General features: G+C 42.4%; 1 protein-coding gene and 1 long non-coding RNA gene across 5 annotated transcripts; one reads left to right on the top strand and one right to left on the bottom strand.

Annotated features, from left to right (window-relative positions):
- Positions 1-1,384: 1,384 nt before the first annotated feature.
- On the bottom strand, positions 1,385-1,938 carry LOC119659000. The gene is made up of 2 exons (XR_005250310.1): positions 1,792-1,938; positions 1,385-1,685 (listed from the first exon to the last, which is right to left on the bottom strand). It is a non-coding gene; the product is annotated as an uncharacterized LOC119659000 (long non-coding RNA).
- A 105-nt stretch (positions 1,939-2,043) lies between these two features.
- Positions 2,044-13,588, top strand: LOC119658997. 4 transcript variants are annotated; one of them, XM_038066879.1, is made up of 6 exons: positions 2,044-2,348; positions 2,480-3,183; positions 8,421-8,861; positions 12,182-12,521; positions 12,587-12,646; positions 12,731-13,588. In XM_038066879.1, the coding sequence occupies exons 3-6, from the start codon at positions 8,723-8,725 to the stop codon at positions 13,152-13,154; spliced, it is 963 nt and encodes a 320-aa protein (XP_037922807.1). In that variant the 5' UTR covers positions 2,044-2,348; positions 2,480-3,183; positions 8,421-8,722; the 3' UTR covers positions 13,155-13,588. The 4 variants fall into 4 exon arrangements, with proteins under 4 accessions (XP_037922807.1, XP_037922808.1, XP_037922810.1 ...); XM_038066880.1 differs by lacking the exon at positions 2,480-3,183; XM_038066882.1 differs by lacking the exon at positions 2,044-2,348 and having other exon boundaries at positions 2,907-3,183; positions 12,749-13,588.
- The last annotated feature ends 13,783 nt before the right edge of the window (positions 13,589-27,371 follow it).

Here is a 27,371-nt window from a genome sequence, read left to right on the forward strand (position 1 = left end):
GCGGACGCGAAAACGGAAGCAGTCTTAAAAACGAACCGCAGGAAAAATAACACTGTCAAAGTGGAGGTCGGTGGACATATGGTCCTACCAAAGCCGGCTATCAAATACCTGGGGGTAATAATTGACCCCAAATTGAGTTTTAGGGAACACCTAAAGTATGCATGCCAAAAGGCAGCCAGTGCCACCCCGGCATTTGCAAAAATGTTGCCCAATATTGGTGGGCCGAAACATTGCCGGAGGTTGGTGCTAGCCGGAGTGGTGCGCTCCATCCTGCTATACTCGTCACCTGTATGGGCAGAGGCGCTTGCAGACTTTCAGAGACGGAAGGAGGTGAACTCGGTTTACCGGCGGATGGCTTGGAGGGTTTGCAGTCCTTTCCAGAACCACATCAGATAAGGCAGCATTGGTGGTGGCGGGCATGATCCCTGTTGACATTCTGGCTAAAGAAATGAGTGTCCTGTACCATACAAGACGTATGGAGGGGCATGCACAGCGTAGAAATGCGGCAAGGTCAGAGTCGTATGATCTCTGGCAGCGCAGATGGGACGAGTCTACGAAGTGTCGCTGGACGCACAGGCTAATTCCCAACATTAGGGTGTGGCTTGAGCGAAAACATGGGGAGATCAACTACCACATTACCCAGTTTCTCACGGGACGGTGGTTGCTACAGGCAGTATCTGCACCGCTTTGGGTTGGATAATTCTCCGGATTGGCCCAGATGTGATAGCATATCGGAGAATCCAGGAGCATGTGATGTTTCACTGCCCACGATTTGCGATGGAGAGAAGGAGCTTAAACCAGGTGCTGGGCAGTAGCGTGACCCCGAAGAGCTTGGTTGCGGAAATGCTGGAGTCCGAGGAGAAGTGGCTTACGGTTGGCTCCGCAATTATCCAAATGCAGGAGGGGTTGCTGAAGGAGCAAAGAAGGAGGAAAGCTGCAAATTAGAGGACTAGTGCCTAAGAGCAAACCTACCCCGCGAAGTAATGCCTTAATGGTGGTCCCGTGGGGCTGGGGTTGGGGTAGGGATAGACCAGGGGTGGTTTTTAGTGGGTGCGAATCCCACACGCCCCCGCTGTAGCTCCGGCGGACGTGGCTTTCTAAGATTTTTCCACAAAAAAAAAATATAATATATATATACCGGGGTTATTTAGGTAAATTATTTTACATCCTCCTATTATTTTAAATCCTAATGAAGGAAATTTTCAAATATCTTGATTCATCTTCAAAAAGGAAACCCAGAAGACCACTTCCAAGAAGTCCTATCTTCGCCTTTCATTCGGTTCCTTACCTGATTACAATTTTTCCTTGAAAAAAAATTCTCACCCTTCAATAATATGCATGTATGCATACTTTCGAAACCCTAAAACACCACACAACCGAAATGTGTTCGCATATGTAATAGATAAGCTAGTTGCCATGAGTATCTTGACCCTAAAATATTCCTAACGAAACTAACTATCTGCTTAAACCTGAGTTATTATGTATGTACATGAATTAGCCGAAAAGCATACATTCCTTACAAATCGACTTAATAAACACATCCACGGATGCATGCACGTCCAACCACCACACCGACCTCTCCAAGAAAACAATTCCCAAGCCCAAAACAGACGATTCATCATATCCCCTCCCCTATCTGCGACTAGCCCGCTTCCAAGCAGTTCGCTCCGTCTCCCTCTGGCACTCTAAAAAATATAAAAACTCATTAAAATACTTCATCATAATAACCGAATCAATAAAAATATACGGAAACAGCAACAACAAAGCCAAGAACAATAATAAAAAAATTACCCACAAACTCGTATCTATACTTTGCGCTGTGCATCTACTGCCAGTCGCTCGCCTCACTCCATATCGATCTAAATACTCTTAGGGAAGAAAAGCAGAAAAAAAAGAAAAAATAATAAAATCATCATCAATTTTATGTGTTATGCTGTTATTGTTGTTAGTTATCTTTTTGCCTCTACTGGTTTTCTTAAATTAAATAAAAATAAGATTAAACCAGCTCGAATACATTATGCTCACACACGTACGGCACTCACACATGCGGCCCGCATGCGGTATCTACGGCGATAGCTCTGCAACCTGAGGAGCTCAATGACCAAAAGAAAAATCTAAAGAAAATAATATAAAATTTATGTACAAAGTACAATTACACTTGAGGTTCGTAGATTTTCCATTCAGTTGGAAAGACGTGAGTTTTCGTGGGGCACATGGACTGGCCGCGAAGTAAGACAAGATTTCTGTGTCGTTTTAGATACAAGTATCTTTTCCGGCCGAGTTCCTAATTATTTCTTAAATAAATTTAAAATGAAAACAAACCCAAGATGAGGCGGCTAACGAGCTAGGTAAGTATCTTAAGACGTTTCAGATGCCATTCGCTGGGGCTGTTGTTGTTAATCTTTTTTTCTCTAACGCGAATGGGATAAAAACTTCGCGGCAACAGTCGAAAATGTGTTTATCTTGAACCTTTTTCCAGATTTTAAAATTAGTGCGAGGGAGATAATCGATAGTGTGCGGTCCCGCTTGGCCCCGTCCACCCCCCGCCTAGGCTAAGCACTCGAGAGCATCGTACTTTAATATTAAATTTATACACATTGTATCTGATATTTTCTTATACTTTTTTATTTTTATACTTTATTCTAAACCAAGCCAGCTCACTCACACACCCTCCTGGCCGGCTGACTGCCTCGGTGTATGGGAATATGCGCGCACTCCACCCGGTAGTGTGCATCTCTCTTGCTCCGTCTCTCCGTTTTTTGCCTCAGATACTTTTGTATCTATGAGGTTTCAGATAATGTCGAGCAGCTTGTATGGCTCAGTATTGTTGTTGTTTGATTAGTGTTTGTGTGCTTGGGTTAGAGGCAGGCAACGAAGAGTATACCCGTCGCAGGTACGGACTGAGCGTGTGTTTGTGCGCGCACTTACCCCAGTCGTGTATGAACACAGGCCAGGGGAATTTTTAAATTTATTACGGAAATATACACTAAAGTGGAGTTGAAGAGTGTATAAAGTAAATTTTAGTGTTAAAAATCACGTTGAGTTGGTCGGGTCGATTCGAGCTCGAATGTCCGTTAGTTGTGTGGGTTTAGTGCTAGCGGTTTGCCTAAAAAATCTTTTTCAACTGCTATAAAAGTGATTTTTGGACGAGATAAATAGAATTTTTTTTGGTCTGCTGAGAAGGTATCTATTGTATTTTATCTACTGCACGCTATTAACGTTTATCCGTAAGACAGTGCTCACTGTTTGAAGCGAGCGCATGGCTATATTTCCCTAATTAACACTACAAAAAATGGCGAAAAGATACAGATAAACAATTTAGATAATTGCCGCGCGTTCACTTTGTTTTTTAATCACTCCACGTACTATGCATATCTACGAAATTCCCAAGCCTTATATATCGTTTTACAATTAGCAGCAAATCTTGTTATTGAATCAGATACTTTTTTTTAAAAGTAATTTATTTTCGCGTCACACACCACGGTGGTGGTGGCCCCTGCTCAATACGCGTCCGTACTCTTCCTACAAAATATTAATAAAAATAGCTGGCACCGTAATCATTGAGTGTATTTTCTTTATCTCGGAATAACGCGCGGTTTATGTTTAATTTTGTATTTACAATCAATTGTAAATATTTTACTTATTATTAGTCGCCTCGCTGCCCTCGTAACATGCCGGCCCCTCGTCTAGGTCGCCTTCTACACACAACACAAATACTCCCCCAGAAGAAGAAGCTTTCTTTTCTCCTCGGCCACGGGGTTTCTTCGTTGTTTCTCTCTTTCCGTTGGGTTTTTGTTATTGCTTTTTATCTATAAAAATTTTTATTCAAGAAGTCAGAAGAAGAAAAAAAGTTTAATTTTAATTATATACAGATGTACGTATGTGTAAACCATTTGTGGGGTCTAGTGTGGGTATAGACGATAGTGTTATTGCTTTTTTCTAGTGTTATATATATTTTTTGTTTGTCTCTATTGAACTTTTTTGTTATCGCTCGTGTTAACCACATTATTTTTAAGTTAACAATTTATAGCGGAAGACGATGAGGCTTTATTTGGTTGGATTTCATACTAATTCTACTGAAACGTGTAAGTTTTAATTTGAATCTGGATTCGTGGAATTTTTTAAGCTGATTATCTAAAAAGAATATATCCCCAGAGTTTTATGACTTCGATATCGCTAGGTTATTACAAACAAAACTTCAGGTTCTTCTTTTGTGTATCTGCATCCTTTTACCGAAGAGGTCTACTTAATTAAAAATCAATTTTTTTGGAGAAATTTAAAATGTTTACCTGCCCTGTTCGCACTATCTTCATTACCTATGAGTTCATCATTGACTTCACACACACACACATCTATTAGGGAATTAAAATCTAATTTTTAAATGAAAAAAAAAATTTAATTAAATTTAAAAAATATCAACATCATTAACGATGCAACAACGTATTCGGTCTAGGCCTGCCTTAATAAAAAACTCCCAGGTCCATCGATTCGATATCCCTAAAAGCTCTCTGCCGTCCTGATCTACGTCATCCCTTCATCTGAGGCAGGGTCTGCCAGGTATCCGTTTTCTACTATAGGTATTGCTTTAATAGCCTTTCGGGGCTAGATCATCCTTCCCGCTCATCGCAATCTATTGAGTCAGATTTTACCCGCAACTAGACGGTCATGGTAGTTTGTCTTTATATAGGCAGCGAAATCCTCCATCCTCTTATAGAGGGCTAACATTTCTTCGAAGGATTCTTCTCTCGAACGTGGGCAAGAGCTCGCAATTTTTTTTTCTAAGAACCCAGGTTTTCGAGGAATACATAAGGACTGGCGGATTTCATCATTATCGCTGTTATTCTTTGTGATTTTCGACCCTAGATAGGAGAAATTTTCAACGGTCTCCTATCTTTATTGTTTTCATTTGACCAGTGCGATTCGATGTTGTTCGTTTTTTGGTTGACGCTAAGGTTGTCACTATGTACTTCGTGCAGTCCGAGATTTCGCGCTGCCTGCTCGATGTGGATAAAGGTAGACTGTACATCTCAGGTTGTTCTTCCCATAATGTCAATATCGTCAGCGTAGGTCAGCAGTTGGGTGGACTTGAAGAGTATGGTGCCTGTCGCATTCACATCTGCATCGCAAATCACTTTCGCCAGGGTAAAGAGGGCGCATCATAAGGCATCCCTTTGTCTTGTGTTGAAAGGCTTCCCACATTGGTCAGAGTCAATATAGCCAGTCTTATCAACTTCGTCGGGATACCGAATTCTCTCATGGCCGTGTACAGTTGGCTATGTTATCATAGGCGGTTTTAAAGTCGATGAAGAGATGGTGCAACTGATGTCGATATTCCAACAGTTTTTCCATCGCTTGCCGCAGAGAGAAAATCTGATTTGTTGCTGATTTGCCTGGAGTGAAACCTCTTTGGTATGGGCCAATGATGTTCTGGGCGTATGGGGCTATCCGGCCTAGCAAGATAACGGAGAACATCTTATAGATGGTACTCAGTAACGTGATACCTCTATAATTGCTGCACTGTGTGATATCCCACTTTTTATGTATGAGAGAGAGATAATGCCTCGTTGCTAATCGTTAGGCATTGATTCCCTGTCCCACACCTTGAGCACAAGTTGATGAACTACTTGGTGTAACTGGTCGCCTCTAAATTAAAGAAATTCGGTTGTAATTCCACTAGCTCCTGGCGACTTATGATTTTTTAGCCGATGAATTGCACGAACTGTCTCTTCTATACCTGGTGGTGACAGTATTTGTCAGTCGTCTTCAGTTGGCGGGACCTCCAACGCGCCGATGTTCTGGTTGTTCAGTAGCTCATCAAAGTACTCAACCCATCGCTCCAATATGCCCATTCTGTCTGAAATCAGATTTCCCTCTTTACCTCGGCAGGATGAGCATCGGGGAGTATAAGGCTTCATCTTACTGACTTGTTGGTAAAACTTGTTCGCCTGGTGCGGTTGCTCCCTATACTTTTCTAGTTCACAGACTTGTTGGTTCTCCCAGGCTTCCTTTTTCCGTTTGTGAAGTCGCTTCTCCGCTTGAGGGAGTTCGTGATAGGTTTCTGTGCGTGTCCGCGTTCTTTGAGAATGCAATATTATTCGGCATAGTCGAACCAACCGTTCCAACTCTGACTTCTTGCGATTGCGGCTGGGGCCCAGTATGTTTGTGGTTGTATTAATGATAACTTTCTTCAGGTGATTGTGAAGATCATTTGTTGATGCTTCATCTCCAGGATATCTGTTAGCTGCGGTTATTGCGGCATCTATTTTCCTTTTATGGAAGCTGTGTTGTTGATGGCTTCAATGTTACCTCTCACCTGATTATCAGAGATAATTCTAGGCTGCGTTGTTATTCGAGGCCGGAGCACCATGCCAACGAGATAGTGATCGGAGCCTATTTAGGTTTTCCTATATATTCTGGCATTCACCAAGGCGGAGAAGTAGCGGCGTTCAATTAACACGTAATCAATTTGGTTGAAAGTACCATCTTGAGAAGGTCACGTTTGTTTATGGACCGCTTTCTGTGCAAATCAAGTACTGCTAACATCCATTTCGAGCGAAATTTTTGAGGAGTCCTTTTAAGCCTTCCATACCTACTCCATAAGGACTTATGCAAAAATCTAGTAGTTTACCTCTCTACCAATATCTGGGCTTTCTGTTGGCGACTTCTTTTCGTTAACGACGCTCAGGACTTCGGAAGTGATTCCTTTAACATTTCCCTGTTGATGTATCTACTATGTTAGTCTAGTCACATATGAAGGTTTGCTCATTCATGTTCTTCGTTGTAGCTGGCCATCTTGTAAATGTCTCCTGTGGATTGCTTGTTGCTATTAATCGTCCGTTGAGGAATGCCTATATTATCGCAAAACTTAATGTCACCCCAAAATCAGGGTAGGGCAGCATTCCACCAGAATTGTCCCATTTCATTTGTTGATTGACATGGGCAGGCGTTACTTAGCGATGGCATTCAGAAATACCTATAGCTCACTAGGGCTTAAAGAATAAGGGTAAACTCGAATTTTATGAAGCCAATTGGAGGTAAGCAACAGAGCTGCGCTAAAGTGAAGAAGTAATTGGTGAAGTTTCCAGTGAGATTATTTTGAATGGCTTGCTGACCAGAAGGGCGGAAAAAGTTGCTATGCGGAATGATAAAGTAGGGGGGGCTTACTAGTGCCATCTGAAAGAGAGCGAAAGAAAGTGGTGGAGAACCTGAAGTTCTCGGAACACGGATTAAAGATGGCTATGGGTGGAGAGCCATAGTGTATGACATATATTGCTTCACGACATCCACTTGATGAGCCAAATTTTCTTCGAAGTTTAGTTTAGCTATCTACGGTCAGGCCGCATGACCTGCTCCTTGCTTGCTTCAGGTTTTTAAGGTTTGATCACTGAGTGTCTTGTTAAGAGCCATGTTTGCGCTCTTTGCCCGCAGAGTGGCCACAGATCCTCTTCTTGCAGTACCGAGGCAACTGCGTTCCGGGGTCTACCGACCGGGCATATGCTCATGTGGATACTGTGCCCCATTTATACCACAAAGGTGGCAGGATTAATGCTTGCCACTGAGAGCTTATATTGTTACGGTTGAGTTGTGCATGATGCAGTGTAATGGGCGTATGATTATAGAGACCGTATGGAATTTTCTGTTTGCGTTGTTTTGTCAAGATTTATGTGTTGAACGCAGAGGGCTAGCTGACATTCCCACTTACTCGAAGAGGGCGATTTTTTGAAATTTGATTTGAGATGTTTTGAGAAAAGCTTCTGACCCTTCGGCAACTTTAGTAGAACTTCCAATTGCCCTTTAAACTATCACCTGTAGAAAAATTAAAATTCTATTACTGTGATTGTTAGTTTTGGCTCCTCCCTTTATCAATATATGCAAGCAAAGCTTGTGGCCCCCTCTTAGCATGTTAGCTTTCGAACTTTTTGACAATTTAGATCCAATGAACCTTGAAAATCCCTCCTGATCAATGAATGTAATACGTGGATGGTTTGTAGATCTCCGATAGAAGAAATCCATTATTTTGAACTTATTTTATTTGGAATATCTTAGGAAAGTATACATATCTTTCATTAACTGCATCCGACTCTCGGTCGAAATGTAAGCAGTAGGTCCCCTGCAGGGTTTTCCTATGCAGTTATATTTATGGACAGTAAACTATACTGCCCTGGATCATGGATAATCAAGGGGATCTGGATTTTATTTTCCTGAATCCATAATCAAAAATAATTGCTGCGAAGGATCTCTCAGGGAAAGAGCAACAACTAGTTCTCGAAATACGTAATTTGAAAAAAAGTAAATAGAAAAAAGCACTGTCAAGCGAGGCAACGTTTTTTATTTATGTTCAAACTCCGCTACTAACCTTTTTTGAGTTTTATTCTTTTAATCATTTGATCTAATTTATCCTTTCTCCTTATTTCTTACAGGTTTCACTCCGCATTGAACCGGCACATTTTTTTCGTGGTAAATGCTAAAAGAAACATTGGAAGCAAAGGTGTAAGGCACAGCAAGCCCAACATAGTCTTACAACTTTAGACTATCAGTCTCCGCTCTTCCAACCCTTCAGAGTACATGTATTGTAATTGAAATCAACTGGTTAGAACCCTTTAATGCGGAGCGATTATTTATAATCGTCACGCATTCCCTTTGATCAACAATCGTGGCAAATCATCATAACTATAGTTGTAATAGTGTTAAAAAGCGTAGACGACGCAAACGTAACGACGACATGGGCGACTTAGATGTCTGCTTAATAAAGGAGTTTGCACGACGTCCCGGCTTCTACGATCGAAGTGATCCACACTTCAAGGACAAAACCTACGTATCACAATCATGGGCTGAAATATCACATCAATTAGGATATGAAGGTAAGTGAATTTCTTTTTATTTTTTTAGTAACTATGAACACAATTCCAAAAATTGTTCCTAACGAAGAGGCTGTCTTTACCTGATGGGTTTCAGATAAATTGTTAAATTCTCAAAAACTCCTAATGTTCAGAGCATATTGAAGATTAATCTTTGGTAAGCTGCTTACATCTACTTCTGCTTCTCTTAAAAGAAAACAATTAAGGAGAAGCTGAGAGAATAAAATCTGAACTGCATCGTTTCTACCTAAGAGACCAAGTGAAGGAATCTGTTTTCTTCCTGGAATTTTGTTTATTAGTTCTAATAATATTCTACCTGGAAAACTGATTCAGATGTTTCTTTATAAATGATTTCTATTATACTTTATTCTGTTTGAATGGAGTAATTTATAAAAATCTATGGTTTCCTGAATTATTCCATGTAAAAAGTAATGATTTTGTTGGGGGTTGAATTTGAAATTAATATTTTTCAGTCTAGGAAAAAGGAATATTTTCAATAATGATTATATTTTCGTGATGTCCATATATGCATAGGAAAAAAGGTGAAGAGGGAGGAACCTTTAGCTTCGCGGTGAGGCAAAAATAGAATGAGATATGGAGCGAGGTAGGAGTACTGACTGACCTCTAGCAAAGAGCTTCCTTTATTGAACTCATATTGTTCATTTAATTGACGAATAGTGATTGTGGATGTCCACCCGCCCCAGTTGCATACTGCTTCGTTGGAATCTTGGAATAATCTCGGCATTTTGACAGGCCTGAATTTTCGTTTATTAGTTGTCACTTAATTTGGGAAACCAGATGAGCTGCATAATTTCCTCTAGATCTACCGATCGTTTAGTAGATTATGAGTATGGCGCTTCAACCAGATTGCTCGCGGTTATCCGGAATGTACTTCAGCTCCTTCCAGGACTCCTCGAGGCGCTTGCATTTATTCTCTATTGTTCTGTGCCAAGTGCCCTTGGAGCACTTTCCATGCGTTATTCCCATATAGCAGCGCATAACCAATCAATTTGATCTTAATGTTGAGATAACTGTATTTCCAGATTTTAGACACCCAGCAGATCTAGCGTTGTTAATGCCTCGAATGCTATAAAATTTGGTCCCACCGCAACCAAAAACCACGCTTCCTAGATATACAAATTGATCAACACCTTCGATGCTGTACCCATTGATGCAAATAGGCAGAGTGCGATGACTCGTCAGATTGAGAACTTTGGCCTTGTTGGTGTTATATCTTCAGTCCACCTCTACTTCCCCCTCTTTCCAAATTTAAAGTCATTCGGCTAAGGTCCATAACCCAGCGAGAGAACAAATAGATGTCATCTGCGTAGTCGATGTGTTTGAGAAATGATATCATAATTCATTGAACTACTCCACATCATCATCATCAACGGCGCAACAACCGGTATCCGGTCTAGGCCTGCCTTAGTAAGGAACTCCAGACATCCCGGTTTTGCACCAAGGTCCACCAATTCGATATCCCTAAAAGCTGTCTGGCGTCCTGATCTACGCCATCGCTCCATCTTAGACAGGGTCTGCCTCGTCTTCTTTTTCTACCATCGATATTGCCCTTATAGACTTTCCGGGCTGGATCATCCTCATCCATACGGATTAAGTGACCCGCCCACCGTACAACGAACTACTCCACATCCTCCGGATAAAGCACCTCAAAATTCTCTGAGATTTTACCTTTATATGACATTTTGCGTCATCATATGTCGCCCTGATAACAGCTATTAGTTTCTCCGAAATGCTGCTCCTGTGTAGGCACGCTAGATACACTTCCTGTATCCGCTATCGAAAGCTTTTTCGAAATCGATCAAGAGCAGATGAAACGAAAATTTAAACTCCGGCCACTGTTCTAAAATCCGTAAGGTGTTGATATGTTCAATGGGGGAGGACGGAAAGCGGAAAATAGCCTGCTTTCTGGCGATCAAGTTTTTCAGATGTTCTTTGATGTTTGTCAGGATTACTTTAGCTAGTATCTTTGCCACGGCATGGTGTATGCGGATACCCCTCCAACTGTCATATTCAAAAAGGATACCCTTTGGAATCTTAACGACCATCTCCTCCTTCCATTCTCTGGGAAAGGTCTGAGATTCCCAGGAATTGCTTTCGAGTGGAAGTAGCAAATCGGCAGTAATTGCACGTGCAGCGATAAATAACCCTGCGGGGAGACTGTCAAGCACAGCGGCCTTATTCCGTGCATTGATGGTCAAGAGGATTTCTGTTTGGAGGAATATATTACGGTGACTAACCATTTCAACCACAAGAGGACGAACTTCACTGAATAGGATTCGGTTAAGAACCACGGTGAAGTGTTTTTCCATTTTTTCAGCTGCTCGTCATTGTGCATGAGAAGTCGACTATTTACGTTCTTCACTCGGCCAAACCCGTTCTTGTCACAAAGCACACTACACTGAACTTTCCGGGATTTTATTCGGTATAGGAGTTCGAGCGTGTCACGCCCGCACTCGCAACGGTCAGCAGAATCCCTTCTGTTCATCAATCCGCTTCCATGATTCTGCGTTCAGCCAGATCTTATGACGCCCCATCGAAACGTGGCCGACGAACTCCTCCTCTCTTCCTCCTCTTTTCTCCTCGTCTTCGCCTCCTTCCCTTTTCCAATCTGCCTTTTCTTTCTCCCCTCTTATCTGCTTGCCTTCTTGAATATTATAATTGTTCCTTCGTCTTCCTCACTATATTCATTCTCCACTTCTTTCTTTTATCTTTTTATTTCCTCATCTAATCCTCCTCTCCTTCCGTATTATGTAATCCTTCCTTTCTCTATTGTGGTATCGTCCTCCTTAGAATTCCAATTAACAACTCATCAGACGCTGCCTCACCTTTCGGTCACGCTGTTGCCAGGGCAGAGGTGAGGCAGCGTCTGATGAGTTGCCTCTGCCCTGGACAAAACTGTTAGTCATGTTTTGTGGGAAAACTTGGTTGTTTAACCCAAGAAAGAGGAGCCCGTGGACTACAAGAGACGAAGTAATTTGCTTCCCATGTGCTCCGGTCCGTCATCAAGTGAGTGTGGACTTAGGACTCCCAGCGTCCTCAACAAAAAAAGGGGATGTACCATACACCTTACGGTCAGGTTGCTCCTAGGTTAGAGGGGAGGCAGCTTCTGATGGACGGCCTCTGCTCTGAACAAAACTGCATTTTAATTTTGAATAGTGTGAAAAACTGCAAGCAAGAAGGGTGGGAGATATTTTCTTCTCAATTGACGCAGTCTGTCATCATTTGGATACCAACCCAAAACTCATTCCATCACAACAAACTGAAAATATAGTTAAATTTATTCTTTCATTTCTTTTCCGCAGCGAATCTCCTCAAGGATCGTATGTATCAGCTACGTAACCGTTACAATTTGGAAAAGCGTCGTCTAGAAAACCTACGCATGGAGGATCCAACAAAACAAGTTCGCTCGCCTTGGCCTCTTTTCTATCATTTAACATTCCTCGATGGCCATATACGGCCTCGTCGTTCCTATAAAAGTATGATGCGTCGTCATATAGATACTGATCGTAGTGGCAACGAAGATGATCCTTTGGCAATTCCTGAGGCGCGAGAGAGCCGAAATACGCATAATATGCGTCACAGAGCTACAGCAAATCATAGTAATGGATCAATTGACATCAAATATGAGGCTGAAATTGACTCGTAAGTTGTTTTGTGTTTGTATTTGGAGGAACTTGTTTGAATTGATTCCTTTGATGTTATTACAGTGAAGACGATCAGAGGGCTAACAATAATGATGGTACCTATTTGGATCCGACAAATTTCTTGTAAGTTATCCAGCTTTGTATAAATCATGACTTTCATTTACCCTACGCATGCTTGAACCTCGCAAACTTTAATCGATATAAAAGAGTTCAAAATCTTTCCAGGGCTGACGACGATAGCGTTGGCGAGACATCATCACAGACCCGCTCGGTGGTCAACAACTCCGTAAACAATGCTGCACCTCCGCCACGGCGTGGAGCAGCACAAGGAAATGGAATAAATGTTCGAAGTCTTGAATCGTTAAAACGCAAGCCATCAACTACCTCAGATGACTACGATCAGCCGGCCCAGAAGAAACTCAATAACAATCAAGTTGCCGCTTTGGCCGCGCAAAATGGCTATGCATTCGGCAATGTTGGTCTCATTAACAAGTTTGCTGCGTTTGGTCAATTTTTGGCAGCATCACTATCCGATATGGAACAGAAAACTGCATTTGATTTAATTGGAAAATTCACGTATGAAGTATTAAAGGCTATGCAAGAGACGAAATCTTCAAATGTAACTTGTTAGGGTGAAATGAGGATGGGAAAAGACAAATTAGTGATAAGAGGTAGAGAGAAAGTAGGAATGAAAATCGTTAGGTTAGCATGAAAGTTGCAAGAATGAACGTTAAGTTCCAATCGTTTTTATTATATGATTGCGGTTAAGTTTATCATCCTCTGCTTTTTTTTTGTCGCGAGAGAACAAAGCTCCATTTTTTTTCTAAGTATTAATTTAAAACTCATATTTTACGGAATTCTAATAGAATGAAAATTTTCCCATGTGCACTATTCCATTGCAAGTTGATTTCTTTCTTGTTTAAGAAAAATCCTTTCTGTGAAAAGATATTTTTATAATGCGTCAGATGTTAAATGGAAAACGTAATAAATTTAATTTGTCCTCAGTACACCGGGAAAACGGTGTATTTCAGTATATCAATAAATTTGCTTTAGTTTCCAGAGATACATACAATTACCTTGATATATTTTTGATTGGAATTTATCGAGAAAAAACGTGTAATCAGAAAAGCAAAACAGAAGCAGATTATTGAAATCTCGAGACAAGTCAGGGTAGATACAAATGAAATTCCATTTTGGTGAAGTACACAAATGCCTAGAACCTAAAAAGTGTTATATCGATGAATCAGAGCTTCTCAAATTTACTGTCAGTTTCCATGACTGTCTACAGATTTAATTTTCTACGTAGAAAACGCGAGATACATATAATTAAAGTATCATACATCAGAATTGTTTATTCATACATGCATACGTCGTGGGCTATATTTGGCATGCTAATTTGTAAAACAATCATCTACATCCATTATCTGACGTCGCTTTCTTATCTTGCGGTCTCGATTACTATCAATTTCAAATACTTGGATGGCTAGAAATTATCATATTTATTCGCCTATTCTAAATTAAGAAATATTTGAGTTATTCATATCACGGTACTTGAGAAGAGAGATGGAGATGATTGGGTTCAGACTGTCCAAGGAAAGGCAATTTGATTTGATTCTTCAATAGTGTACCTCCCACAATAGCCTCTCAGTTTTCCTTTCTTTATCAATCTTATCGAAAAAAGTCCTTAACTAAATTACAATCATTTGACTCAGCCATTCATCATCGAATATCCAGTCCAAGACGGAGCTGGACCTCTTTTAAATTGCACTCGTTAAGGATCTTCGGATGGTGATGAAAATAACATTAGGCGAACATAAAACGAGTAAAGAAGTCGATCCCAATCTGGTGACTGAAAAATGATGCTGCGAAAAAAGAAGCTTTCAGGAAACAAGTTAAGTCCAGAAACTAGCCGAGAAAAAGGCGCTTACATTTTGTTGCCACAATTAAATATTGTAAAGATAACGATTGAGCTGAATATGAAGTAAAAAGACAATTGGTGTGTGCGACCATTGTTTTCTGGAACACCACGGAAGGTATACAGTTTTTTAGTGCCGCAAAAATATGTGATGCACGGCAGAATGATTGTTCTCCAAACGTCTCCACACTGAAAGCGCATTGCACTGCTTTGAAATAGCAATAACTGTCGATCAGGGGAAATATTTCTCCTGGCTACATCTTTACTGCCTGTTAAGTCAAAATAATGCTAAATACTTGGAGAACAATTCGTTTCTGTCTTCGCTTCGCACCTTCATTCATTTTCGGAGCAGATAATTCAGCAAATAATTTGCTCGAATATTTTGAAAAGAACAGCCGTCGTTAAAGGATATGAAAAACATGTAGAAAGGATAAACTTATAACGAGATATCCACATAGTTCTGCCTTGTCCTTGTATTTCAGCGAAACCTACGGATGTCATACTTGTATAAGTTTATACTATCTCCAGTTTTTCATATCCTTTAATGACGACTGAAAGGATCTATATAGAAGCGCATTCTCAAATATCCTTACATTTCCTTTCCCAACAGTAAAGCAGCTCCTTAATGGCTGGTTATAAGGTCTATGTAATATAAAAACGTGAGTAATACCAATCTGATCTGGTTGCAAGAGAGAAGAGAAGAAAGATCCGGTAAGAAAATCCTTAGATTTGTGACACAAACTTGTGGATTATTCGATGTTGATGTCTTTGTCAATAGGGGGTCTTATTTTTGGCGATCTTCAATCAAGAATATTCTGAAATGCTCCTGAAGAAATGAAGTTTCCAGCTTATTTACTAGCATTGCTTTTTGTTGAATGAAGAGATCAAGCCTGATTTAAAGAACTTTAGAAGAGTCGCAGTAGCAAAGGAACAAGGTAAGTTTGTCTACACTGTCTATACCTTTTGCTTATAAAGCCAACGAACAATTTTTCTTAAAAAAACCAAGATTTAGAAAGTATGGTTGTCTAAAATCCTAGGTGTGGTAGAGCACGTTCACTGAACCTGTACAAATTCAGCGCCTATTTTACACCGTCAGCTTTGTTTCTTCCAATAGCAGCGCCTTTTTTCCACTATCGATGACCCTGCCTACTGGAGTCTAAATCACGACTCTTGTGAAAAAATTAGTTAATTCGTGTGGATTTTTACGTCATCCGTGTCTGCGCCATATAAGCAGATGAAGTCATGAAAAGAGGGACGAAGGCGGCTACGTTTTCGTACCAGGGCAGGGGCAACTCGGGAGCCCTTCTGCCCCTCGGACAGAATGTTGTTGGTCTCGAGGTGCACATTAACCCTTCCACTAATAATAGACGTTATGAATTTGTAGAGGGTTGGTAAGCAAGTAATCTTTCTTGGCGATGAGGTAGGTAATCCCCGCAGTGAGGAAGGGTGGACATTTCTCCGGTCGACTCATGACCTGATCTATGTTGTGTGCCAACCGACTGTGTACGCTGGTAAATTTCTTATACCAGAAATTGTCCACCCGATCCAGACCTGGGTCTCTCCAGTTCTTCGAGCTGTTTATGGCTCGTCGAACTTCCTCTTCGGTAATGCCAGGTGTATTGGAATGGTGAGTGCCTTCGGCGGTGATCTACTCAGCATGCTGGGCGGGTAACTCCCAAAGTCCACCCCAATATTCTTCCGCTTCCGTTACCGAAAACTGCATTGTCTGGACGCTCTGTTGGGATTCGTTGAGAAATCTGAAAAATCTCCGCTGGTTCCTTGCATATGTTGCATTTTGGACACGTCTGGAGTGACTTTCGCCATACCGTCGTAACCGACTGCATATGACAGAAAGTTTCTGCTTTAGTGTGACCAGAATTTCAACTACGGGTGTCTCACTGGGGATGGCATAGTTTCTGTAAACCCGCTGCACTTTATTTCTCACCCGCCTGCTGGCATTGCCAGTGCTGATCTGAATCAGTTTAGCAATGTCCTGCCTTAGTGAGTCCCGCCGACGCTCCAGACGAATTTTCCATGGTGGATCTCTTCGGTCACTCTAATCAATAACGCGAAAGCAAATCTTCTGACCGTGCAATCTGACAGCCGCAACTGCATCACAATACAAGTGTTGTATTTGCAGCAGCGACATATCATCGAGATGCAATCTCATCATTGATTTGAGATAGAATTCTCGGAGTTGCTAGAGATGCATAAAACCTGGGAAAACCTCGTCTATGCAAAGGATCCATTTCCGCGAATTTTATACACGTTTTTGGAATTCATTCCGAGCCTCAGGTGGACGGTGAAGGAGAGTCCTTCGGCGAGTACTGAAACGGTGCGGCGTGGTATTATTGATGCCACTCCATCAACTCTCGATCACCAGTTTCTGCGATGACCGCAAGTCGAACACGCTCCCTGATGATGGCCAGGATTGTGTCGCTGCGAGTAATAAAGCGGTATTGGTATGCGACACGCTGCACAGTCACATGCCCGAATGGTGGAAAACGCGCGATGAATCTCTGGTGCAACAAGGGGCGGTAGTTGTTGTACCTGCCCCCGCTGTTATTTCTTAGTAGGACCATTGATTGTGGCGAAACAACTGCAGCAGGTGGAGCAACGTCACGTCAGACGACTCCCGCCGGTTATTCGTACCGGACCTTAAATTTCTTCTTCTTCTTATAGATGGATTTGCATTTTATACCTAACTGCCAGGTGTGGTGATAGCTTCCTCAGTGAGTAATCGGCAAGACTGCAAAGTTCTCGCACTTTTCTCACCTACCGCCTGAGATGCTGCGGTGGCGTACAGTCATTCAGACTGAAGCTATCCATCCTTCCTCCTTTCACAACCGGGCTTGGGACCGGCTATGGCGGAGTAAGACTTTATTAATTAATTACTATTACTAAGGAGCACAATTATATTCAGTTTGATTTTTTTTTCGGATTCACTTTTCCGCGGTTCCTCACTTCCCTGACTTTCTAACTTTGAAAAGCAATTTTTGACAGCAAAAATTGTTTTTGGTCACGCAAATTGCTCGCTCTGCCACAAGGTTCCGGTCATATCTGCATGAAATCGGTAAGATTGACTGTGCGTCCTGCAATTGAATGGTGGACGACACCAAACACATTTTTTCTTTTCGGAAAGCCGGATAGAATTCTTCAACAAATGTGTGCAGTTATGGAGCAGACAAGAGTACCAGAGAGCTGCTAAAGAGCGCCGACTAGATGGTAGGGGTTCACTTTCCTCCTCTCTTGGTGAAAGGAATTCCCCGAATTGAAGGCTCCCTGAACCGCTGAAGTAGGAGGGCTAGCGCCAGGTTCCAGGCTAGTTTCTCTGACGAAGAAGAGGTATTTAGTTGGTTGTCCGAAGGCTTACTGGTGCGGGAGTCCAACACTCAATGCATAAACCCATCTACCCACCCAAAAAAAAATTGCCTCTTGAACGATGTAGGTGACACTCAGGTATCTACAATTATTTTTCCTGCCTCTTCTCATTTTGTGCGTTGTCCATCCCGCAATTAACTAGCGTCAACCCCTTCTCTGAAAAGTTTCCCATGGATCCGTTGATAAGGAGTTATTGATGGTCACGACTTTGACAATGCTCCCTCTGAATGAGTGTTAATTTGTTCAAATGACCTCAATTTCTTAAGGCGTTTCTCTACCTTATCTCTTGGTTTGACACAAGTGGGTTGTAGTAAAATCTTGACAACTTCACGGTTAGTATGACTGCTAGGATTGTCCCCAATACCCCCCTTCCGGATAGAGTCACGTTTTTCTCAAAAAGCCACTATTTCCATTAATCACTCTTTAAAAGTTTTGGCTCTTCTATAAAATGTCCCTGGCTGGTCTCCTTCCAGTGATGATGTTCACGTACACTCTGCTCTGTATACAACATAATAAGGTGGCAAAACTCCAGCAGCACCAGCAGAAAGCATTGATGAAATACCTCCCCTTTTTCCAGGTACTTCAGCTCCTACAAAAAAACAATTTTTCTTGATATCTATTATTTGGTTCGTCATCACTGACGTCAGAGTTTTAAGGTCATCAATCTTGTCTGTCAGCTAGTTCCAAATTTAAGGCCTAAAGACATCGGTCATTCAGCATATACGAAGATTTGGTGGTGACAAGTAATTTGGTCTTACTAAAGGACATTTAGTAGGTCTCTTCACAAGTTACTATTTTCATTTTAATTGGGCTCTGTTACTCCAGTCAACCTATGCCTCATTCTAATAACGGCTTTCAACAGATTGAGCTGGTTGTTTACTTCCATTACCTTATCTCGCTAGAAGAATGCCAATAACCTGATTGAAACTTGAACCTGCCTCCTACATGCACAATCACAATTCTCGCCGAAAGCAAGAAAATCTCTTCCAATTCTAACCGTCATAGAGTCCAAAAAAGAAGAACCAAAAACATCTCCAATCTTCCCATCTTCAGGTGGATCATTTCCAAGTTGTTTTGCTCCATCTTGTTGTCGATCATACGCAGATGAAATGCACTTCGACCTCGAAGTATCCATCAGCTTGGAGCAAGTAAATCCACTGACAATAAAAAAAAAACCTGCGGATACCAGGCCAGCGGAAAGTGTTGCAGAAGATGCGCCAACTAAAGATATAGTGACCGCTCTTTGGAGATCCCCTTTCTATTGGATCTGTTGATATGCGAACAGTTGGATTCGAGTAATAAATCTTTTCGCAATTTCAATGCTGGTGAGTGAAAAAAATTAATCATCCACCAATGATTTGCTGGATTTGATGCGTCCACCGGATCGAAGGCGATGTGAAAGAACACTGTACGCGCGAGGTCTAGTGGAGTTTCTTAAGAAGCCGACAGACATGCTCGCAGAGTGTCTGAGGGTAGTCAAGTGATTCCGCACTGTGGATCGGAATCTTTCTGAACAGCGGACGGACTATCTTTCCTTTTCAAACTCATTTACACTTGTACATGCTCCAGTTCTTCAACTTGTGAACGGACAGAAGTCTTCGAAGGTTTTACTTTCTTTAAGGCACCCAACATTTCGGAAGCCACGGAATGCTCCACTCAATAGGTCAAGTGGGACCTCATGCCGGGTGCTGCCAGCGAATTCTTCTGGGACCGCAGGAGACCGATTCAGAGCTTCTTTCCGAACCGCGCAAAAAGTATCTATTCTAGCCAAATGCCTTCCTTTTATTGGGTAAACTGTAAACGACTAGGAAATTTCTCTTCATTTCAAATTGCACACATCGCACATCCACAAATGATTATCACTTCAGTTTATTTGATGGCTCAGATTGGTCATTGTTTACCATTATAATAACTCCTCAAAGACGTTCGTCATCTTGAGCTCGGTCGTTAGGAGATTTGAGCTTTAGCCTGGGTCTGTGCAACGGACAAACAACTAATCTATTGCTTGGATGCCTGATGGGGACTTGTAAGGGCTTTTCAAGCGTCTAATCGCTAAGCGATCGTGTGAATGACTTCATTAACGGTATTTATTAAAGACGCTTTGCAATCAGTTTCAAGCAATTGACGAGAACAACTGTTAATGCCTGTATAAATGGACAAAATTGGAATGATGACCCTGTTGGACGCAGTGTGACTCGTGTAAATTCCATAGGTAACATCAGGAAACATGGAGTTGAGTGAAGGTGACTATTATGCGGTAGTGGAATGTGTCTTGATTTTGGCTACTGGTTATCGCCTGGAGGGATTTCAGGTTGAAGGTGCTACATGTGGAGCTGTCTTCGAGGTATAATTACATGAATTGATCCAATTACGGACATTTACATGTTTAGTTTTATGTAGATCTTGAATGATCTCAGTCATGGATCGGAGCTACCATAGGACGGGCTCTGTCTCTATCGTCCCATTTATCTATCCTTGCATGTATCTCGAAGATGGAACCAGTTCTCAGGGGATAAACAAGCACGTTGTGAACAAATGCCCACTAGTCTCCTCAAGGTACTGGAGAATAATAGCGCATTTCACCTCTTATAGGATAGAAGTGCTCCTCAGTGTGCTGATATCTGGATTCACTACAATCCAGAATGCCACCTCAGTATCGGTACACTTATTATAAATGACCCCCAAATTGGCAGATAACCCCGGCTACGAAGTTCGTTTTTGGCTTGGCGAATAGATGTAATATCAGAGTCTGGACTGAAACCATAGCAGGGCCGCAGAGAGAAAATTCCGGCCCCAGGTGAAAATTGTGCTGCAAATGGGGCCGGGGGTGAAAATTATAAAGGTCTTAGAGGAGAATCATGCGGACCCGTTTATCATCCCTTTTTTCGTAGAAATTTGTATTCCGGGCGCTTGGAAAAACTCTACGCCAGGTGGGAATCCTTTTTCCAACCTCCTCTCATCAGGGCTGTATATTTCTACTGATACCACATCAAGACACTGGAGGAGAAAGGCGCCAAAGCAGCAAATGAAGAAAGTTACACGGAAAATGCAGGCGATACCACCCAAAGATTAGAAAAAGGGAGTAGCACGAAAAATGGGGGCGAAACAAATGACTAGTAAGGATGCCAGCTAAGCACAAAGAAGAAAAGGGCTTTTCACCAGCCAAGACGTAACAAAGTGAAATACCATATCCCTATCGCTTTTTCCGTATGCTGTAAGGCAGTTATTGTTGTATTTGCTGCGCTCTAATTTGCTTAGGAGTTCAGCATTTCCTTCACGAGATTGTAGGGGTCCAATAAATACACTGAAAACGTCGTTTAACCTCAATCTTTCAGCTGCGAATCTCGGACAATAATAAGAACGTTTTTTTCGCGTGGCCGGTGCAGTTTGACTGTTTGTAAGCATGCTTTGATGGCATAAATGGTTTCGCTTCCATAATGTCCCACGTTCTCATCGTACTTCGCAACTACTGCCATCGCCAGGTCGTTGCCTTTTTTGGCACAAGAAAGGCCTAGCAGTCCATCATGCATTATGTTCCACAGCGGGGTCCCTATTACGGAGCCTCGAGGGATACTTGCTGTCACAACACATTCTTTCGACCCATCAACCGTGTCGTAACAAAGAAGTTTCCCCGAGTGGTAACTCTCGATTATTCGAGTTAAGTAACCAGCGACACCCGATTTAGTCAGGGTGTCTTTAATCCCAACCCACTTCGCCGAGTTAAAGGTATTCCTGACATCCAGCGTCACCACCGTGCAATACCTATTAGCGGTCGATTTCGCCCGAGCCACATCCATGACCGTTGTTATTGCATCGAACGTAGAGCACACTCTCCGAAACCTTTTCTGCCAGCTAGCTCGACAAACGAAAGCAGTCGGTTGTATATCACCCTTTCCAATATCTTCTCCACCAGTGCTGGGACCTTTAATTTGATATGGTTATGTTCGGAAAAAAAAATTTACAATTCACTTTCCCATGTATGGAGATCTCCCCTTAAACTCATCGTACAACAATGTTACTCATTATATTCGAGACATACGAAACTGTGTGTCAATAGAAATTGCTTTCCTGAGCAAAATCCATGTGACAGACAAAAGACAGAGTTTGGGTGAATAGTTTTACGCACAAACTGTTGGAGTCCCGCATCCATACGCCGTCAGACTACCAGCTAAATACCTCCCCCTCGTCAGAGAGCCAGTTTGAAACCGTTTGTCACATTACTGGCGGGCTAGCCTCTAAGCCTGCAATCTTCAAATCAGGGAATTCCTTTCAACAATTGGAAGCAAAATGAGGAAAGGAGTAGTTCAAGGAACCCTTTGCAATCCGCCCCGTCCACTGGTCCAGCTTAATCTTCTTTGCAACAAAAAGAACCCGAACGCAATCCCCCACACGACTGCCAGCGCTCCTCAGAGTACCTTTAACAACGTTGTTTGAAGCGAGTTCCCTTGAGTACGCTTAACCACTTCATGCTTTCGATTCAGCCACAGATCTGCCCATAAGCCGTGCACATCTGCCTCTTAACTCAGTTTCCCTCCGTCAAGTCTTCACGCTTGCACTTGCAAGGAGGGCAACGGCTTCACTACCCCGATGACCAAAGGCGTCATCCCATACCTTCGCACCGTAGAACAGAACAGACTGCGTTGCACTCATAAGAAGACGTCTCCAGTAGGTTTAGGGCCCCCAATGTTCGTCATAAGTCGACTTTACTTTGTTTGAGAAAGCTCAGTTTTAAGTCGAGAGTTAATCCAAAGTACTTAACCGCTGGTTTTAACTCTAACAATGAACTAACTCGCGGACCAAAATAGGACCGAACAAACGTGATTCTTTTGGCATGTCGAGTCTTAGCATGCGCTCAAGACGCCCGGCCACTTGATGAATTCCTGTGCTACCCCCGACGTGATCTACATCTTCCTCCAGCTCTCAAGCGTTTCATAGAGAAGAAACCGGTCTCCCGGGTATTTCGTCAATGTCCGCAGGAGATATCTTGGAATGAATTTTCTAGTGTGCACCGACATATCCATCTTATGTCTTACGGAATTGAAGGCGTTTCTGTTATCAAGCATTACGAGGAACATTGTCCGTTAAAATTAGCGGCTGTGTGCCTCAGCTGCATAAACTACTTCGACGAGCTCCATACTTGCCTTGGGTAAAGGCTTCCGGTAGCAGGTATCACTTCAGCTCTCCCTGATGAATTTTTCGAGCACTTCTCCGGCAGTATCAAGCATACACACTGGTCGGTATGCGAACAGCAGCTTAAAGTAAGCATTGAACGCGCAACGCAGTAGATCTGGCTGATGGTGGAATACCAGTTTATATACTTCCGCCGAGATACCGTCAGGTCCTGGCGTCTTCTTATTTTTCATGGTAAGAACTGCTTCTTCAAACTTTTTCACGTTAAAAAGCGGCAGTTCTCGACCTCTTCTGCACTGTTGCCATCAACCCGTAGAAGATGTTAGGGAATAAGTGTGGAGGGTTTCCTTGTAGTGCCAATTTTGCGGGTGACCAGTCAATAACCAAGTTCCCACGGATTCCCATTTACCTCGTTGATAAGATCCTGCAGCAGTGACTTTTGCTTCTTTTTATCGTTCTGTGGTGTTTCCGTTTAGGTGATCTATACGGCGGAGCTTATGATACCTTTTCTGTAGGTCAATGGTTTCCACCTTCCACCAATTCATAGAGGGCTTGTCACAGGTGGCTGCCCTTCGAGGCATGGAAGCTTCGCAGGCTGTCTTTATCAGGTTCATCACAGAATTTGCGCTGGTGTCAGCCGTAATGCCAGTATCCCCGAAGCGCCTTCTACACTGCCTGTTCTAAGAGCTTCGACAAATCACGTGATATTCACTTTTGCGACGTTCCACGCACAAGGAGACTGCCGGGCTGTGCACGTCGATGGTCTAGATTTTCTTCGTTTCCTTGCCTTTTCCTCGGGTAGAACACTATTCGCAACCGCCTTGACTTTGGGCAGAGTGTTTTCTAACGACGTGGTGTGTTCCGTCCTTTGCCTTTCTCCGGCGTAGAATCTGTGATGCAATCCATCCAGGTTCACAGACGATTGCTGTGCACCTTAAGGATGACGAGATTTATCTTGACGAAATTGTTCAACGGTTTTGATTAAAGAGAACATACACCAAAGTTGAATATCTGGAGGAGGTGAACCATTGCCCTCGCATCTTCGCCGATATTTCTCTCTCCAATCACGAAGATAACTGATCTAGGTCGCATACCCTACCGAAGTACCAAAGCTGGGCGACTGCTACCCAGGCATGTAGAGATAAAATCCGGGCCCGGAATGAAAATTATGCGGAAACTCTGGCCCGGGGTGGAAATCAAGCGGGCTTGGGGTAAAAATTATGGGGCTCCAAGTGTTATCATTTTTTTCTATTGAAATTTCTATTTCGGGCTCGGGGAAATCCCCCCTTTCCATCCCCCTCTCGTCAGGCTTGTTGCTACCAGATAGTTTTGTACCCATTCCAGAGCCACGCGACCCTTTGTTTCTAACACCGATTTATATGAGAAATCGGTAGTGTCCATGGAGGAGAAGGAGACCCAGAGCCAAATTTTGCCCGTTCATTGCTGTGCCGTATATATTCTGAAATATCTTGAATGCCTTGGGACCAGCCTACAATGACAATGGTGAAACGAGGTACAGCAAACCGCATTGACTATCCAGCCTTCTCTGCTGCATATCATCCTTCCGTAACATTTCCTTCGTCATTGCTAACTGATGACTGTCAGTTATGTCATGACTTCGACTCTATGCAACGTTATCTGCTCCTTGTAGCGGCGCGCCCTGGATAGCAGCACGGGGCATGCTTTTCTATTCTTTCTATATTGACGATCTCCTCCTGAGTCTCGACACAGAACAACTAGGAATGATGATGATTCGTGAATTATGGCTATAGCGAGTTAGGGTAATCTCTAGCGTTCCTACTTCATTTATCTAGCTGGCAGTGGATCGATCAGCAACATCGGTGTTTACGTTGCAGTGGTATCCGGCCTTAAATGAACGTCCCATCCTCAACAAGAAGTGCCTTGTGAGGTGGTGGTATTTATAGCAGTTCGGGGCAAAATGTTCATCCGGTCTCTCTGGACAACTAGCTTTTACTGGAAGATGCCCTTCCTAGGCCTAATGACCCAAACATACTTGCATTTGGGTTTCGAATTCAATAATCGTTAGGCATGGCTTCAATTCAGATAGCAATGCTCCACGCCTTCTTGGACGCTAGTGAGGCGTGCGCTATTGTCATCTGCGTTTGAATAGAGGACAGCAGAGAATCATATTCGGGACTTCTCCATTACGAACGAAAGTTGTCCCTTTTAAGCAGCGAATTACATTTGAAATGGACCGAGGAATGTTCTTTGCGCCGTCTGACAGTGAATGATTTCAGTGCGGTCCTGCTTTTTGACGTGCTACCTCCATATATGTAGATGGTTAAAACTAGTGCCTCCAGCTTTTCTGGCTTCCGTTGGTATCCAGTGAAGCCTATCAGTCTTTTTCTGAACACATTCACGGAGTTACGCTTGCGTGGCACTACATAGAAGTGATAATGAGGTCCTATTTAATAATAAAATATTAATCTGTCTTATGAGGCACAGACAGGCCTTGACACCTTCAGATTATAATCAAGCGTGTACCTGGAAGAAGTTGACCTGCAATTTCTCTACTGAAAACATTATCGCAAGCGTTGCCCTGAGTCCATTGCAAAACGAACCTTCTACTTCATGATTTAGGTAGAAATGCCCCGAACACAATGGATAATCCATGCCTCCTACAACTTCAATGGGGGGATTCCGAAAGGAATAAGTTCCTTGCACTACTTGCTTCACGAAAAAATGATCACTGCAATCACTTTGCTAATACTACACCTTCTAAACGCCATAGAACGCCTGAAACCTTGCCTCCTCTCAAGGGTCAACATATCTTCCTAACTAAGCTCGTTTGGATAGCCCAAGAGTCATACCTACATATATTCACGGTAAATTTGCACGTGCTATAAAGATCAATCAAAAAGATTGAAATCGTGACACATTGAACTTGCTTAAAGATGAAAATCTTGAATGCACACAGCTAGAAAGATACTCGACGAGGTACTAAACAATCGCCTACGGAAGACAATTATCTTCCTGATGACTCGAAGGGGTCTCTGAGAATCTAATTTACGAAGAGGGGCCCCCAATTGTCTTCCCGATTATCTATCTATAATATTTTCATTGATTTCGCTTTGCTGGATTTTAAAGTTTTTATCTGTTGTTTTTAAGATTTAATGGTTGATGCCAGGTTCCGTTTGTTGCCTTTGTCTCTATTGAATGAATTATTGTAATTGGAATTGCAATTTGATGGATTTTTCGCGGACGGATTGTCAGATTTTTTGATGAAGTCTATATTGAAAGGCAGGACAGGGGCTGGTCGCAAATTGCGATTAAATTTTAGACACCTTGCCTTTTGCCTTTTGTGTAGAAAAGGGAACGCTGAGAAATGAAAGTTCTTTCGATTTGAGCACTATTGCACTATTGGGGTCGCAATCGCAGCTTAGGAATTTTCCAGCGGCCCGAAATATTAATGTCGAATTGAGATAAAAGCTACATCTTTAAGTATAGTTAAATCTAGCCTAACGGGAATATATTAAACGATAAAATGCCATTAGATCGTTCGCTAATTTCATATTATTTCAATATTTATAAAAGCGAATAGTAAAACGTATTTTATGTGTCGATAAAATTGTTTTTATTTAGCACGCAATTTCCATAGAAACAAACAGGAAAAAGTGCTGGCGTTTATGAATCGTTTTCGGATATAACACGGGATTTATCTGCAAGGTGTACGAAAAGATACAAAAGATATTGATTGGATGTACGAATAGTGGATACCACTTGAATCGGAATTCCGTCGTAATGATCTAGGGTTAAGGTTGAATTTTAGAATGGCGGTAGTCTCACCTTTTAAAAGTTATAGCATTACAAATAGGCACTATTTTGATATCATCATGGCCAAGCTTGATTTGCTTTACTCTCCTTGGCAAGAAGGGCAACGGGGATCCTCCGGCGATCACCATCACGACCGGCCCAGAGACAGTGTGGTATGCAGACGCTCCCCGTCTCTGTACTTGCGCAAGACGCTTACGATATACCTCCTTGCTAAGAGCGTCAGCCCATACCTCTGTGTCGTAGAGCAGAACAGGTTGCGTTGAACTCACCAGGAGACGTCGTCTGCTAGACGGAGGACCCCCAATATTTGCCATTAGCCTACTTAAGGCGGAAACTCTAGCTGCAGCCTTGTTCGCTGCTGCTTTAATTTGCTCAAGAAAGCTCATTTTTGAGTTAATAGTCAGTCTAAGGGTACTTTACCGTTGGTTTTGATTCGATTATCGATTCGCCGGATGAACTGGACCGCACGGTAGGAATTCTCTTTTCCGTCAGGATGACTACTTCGGTTTTTCCAGTGCAAGATTGAAGCCATGAGCAGCCATCCATCCGCTTATCCGTCACATCTCTCTCCAGCAAGAAGCGTCCCGACATCATTTGCATAACCGACCAAACGCGACTCTTCTGGCA

The sequence above is a fragment of the Hermetia illucens genome, chromosome 6, assembly GCF_905115235.1.
Source record: "Hermetia illucens chromosome 6, iHerIll2.2.curated.20191125, whole genome shotgun sequence".
Lineage (NCBI taxonomy): Eukaryota > Metazoa > Arthropoda > Insecta > Diptera > Stratiomyidae > Hermetia > Hermetia illucens.

Coding starts and splice junctions, on each gene's coding strand:
- LOC119658997 (XM_038066879.1), top strand. CDS start 8,723: ATGGGCGACTTAGATGTCTGCTTAATAAAGGAGTTTGCACGACGTCCC. Junction 12,522..12,586: donor TATGAGGCTGAAATTGACTC/GTAAGTTGTTTT, acceptor ATGTTATTACAG/TGAAGACGATCAGAGGGCTA. Junction 12,647..12,730: donor TTGGATCCGACAAATTTCTT/GTAAGTTATCCA, acceptor TCGATATAAAAG/AGTTCAAAATCTTTCCAGGG.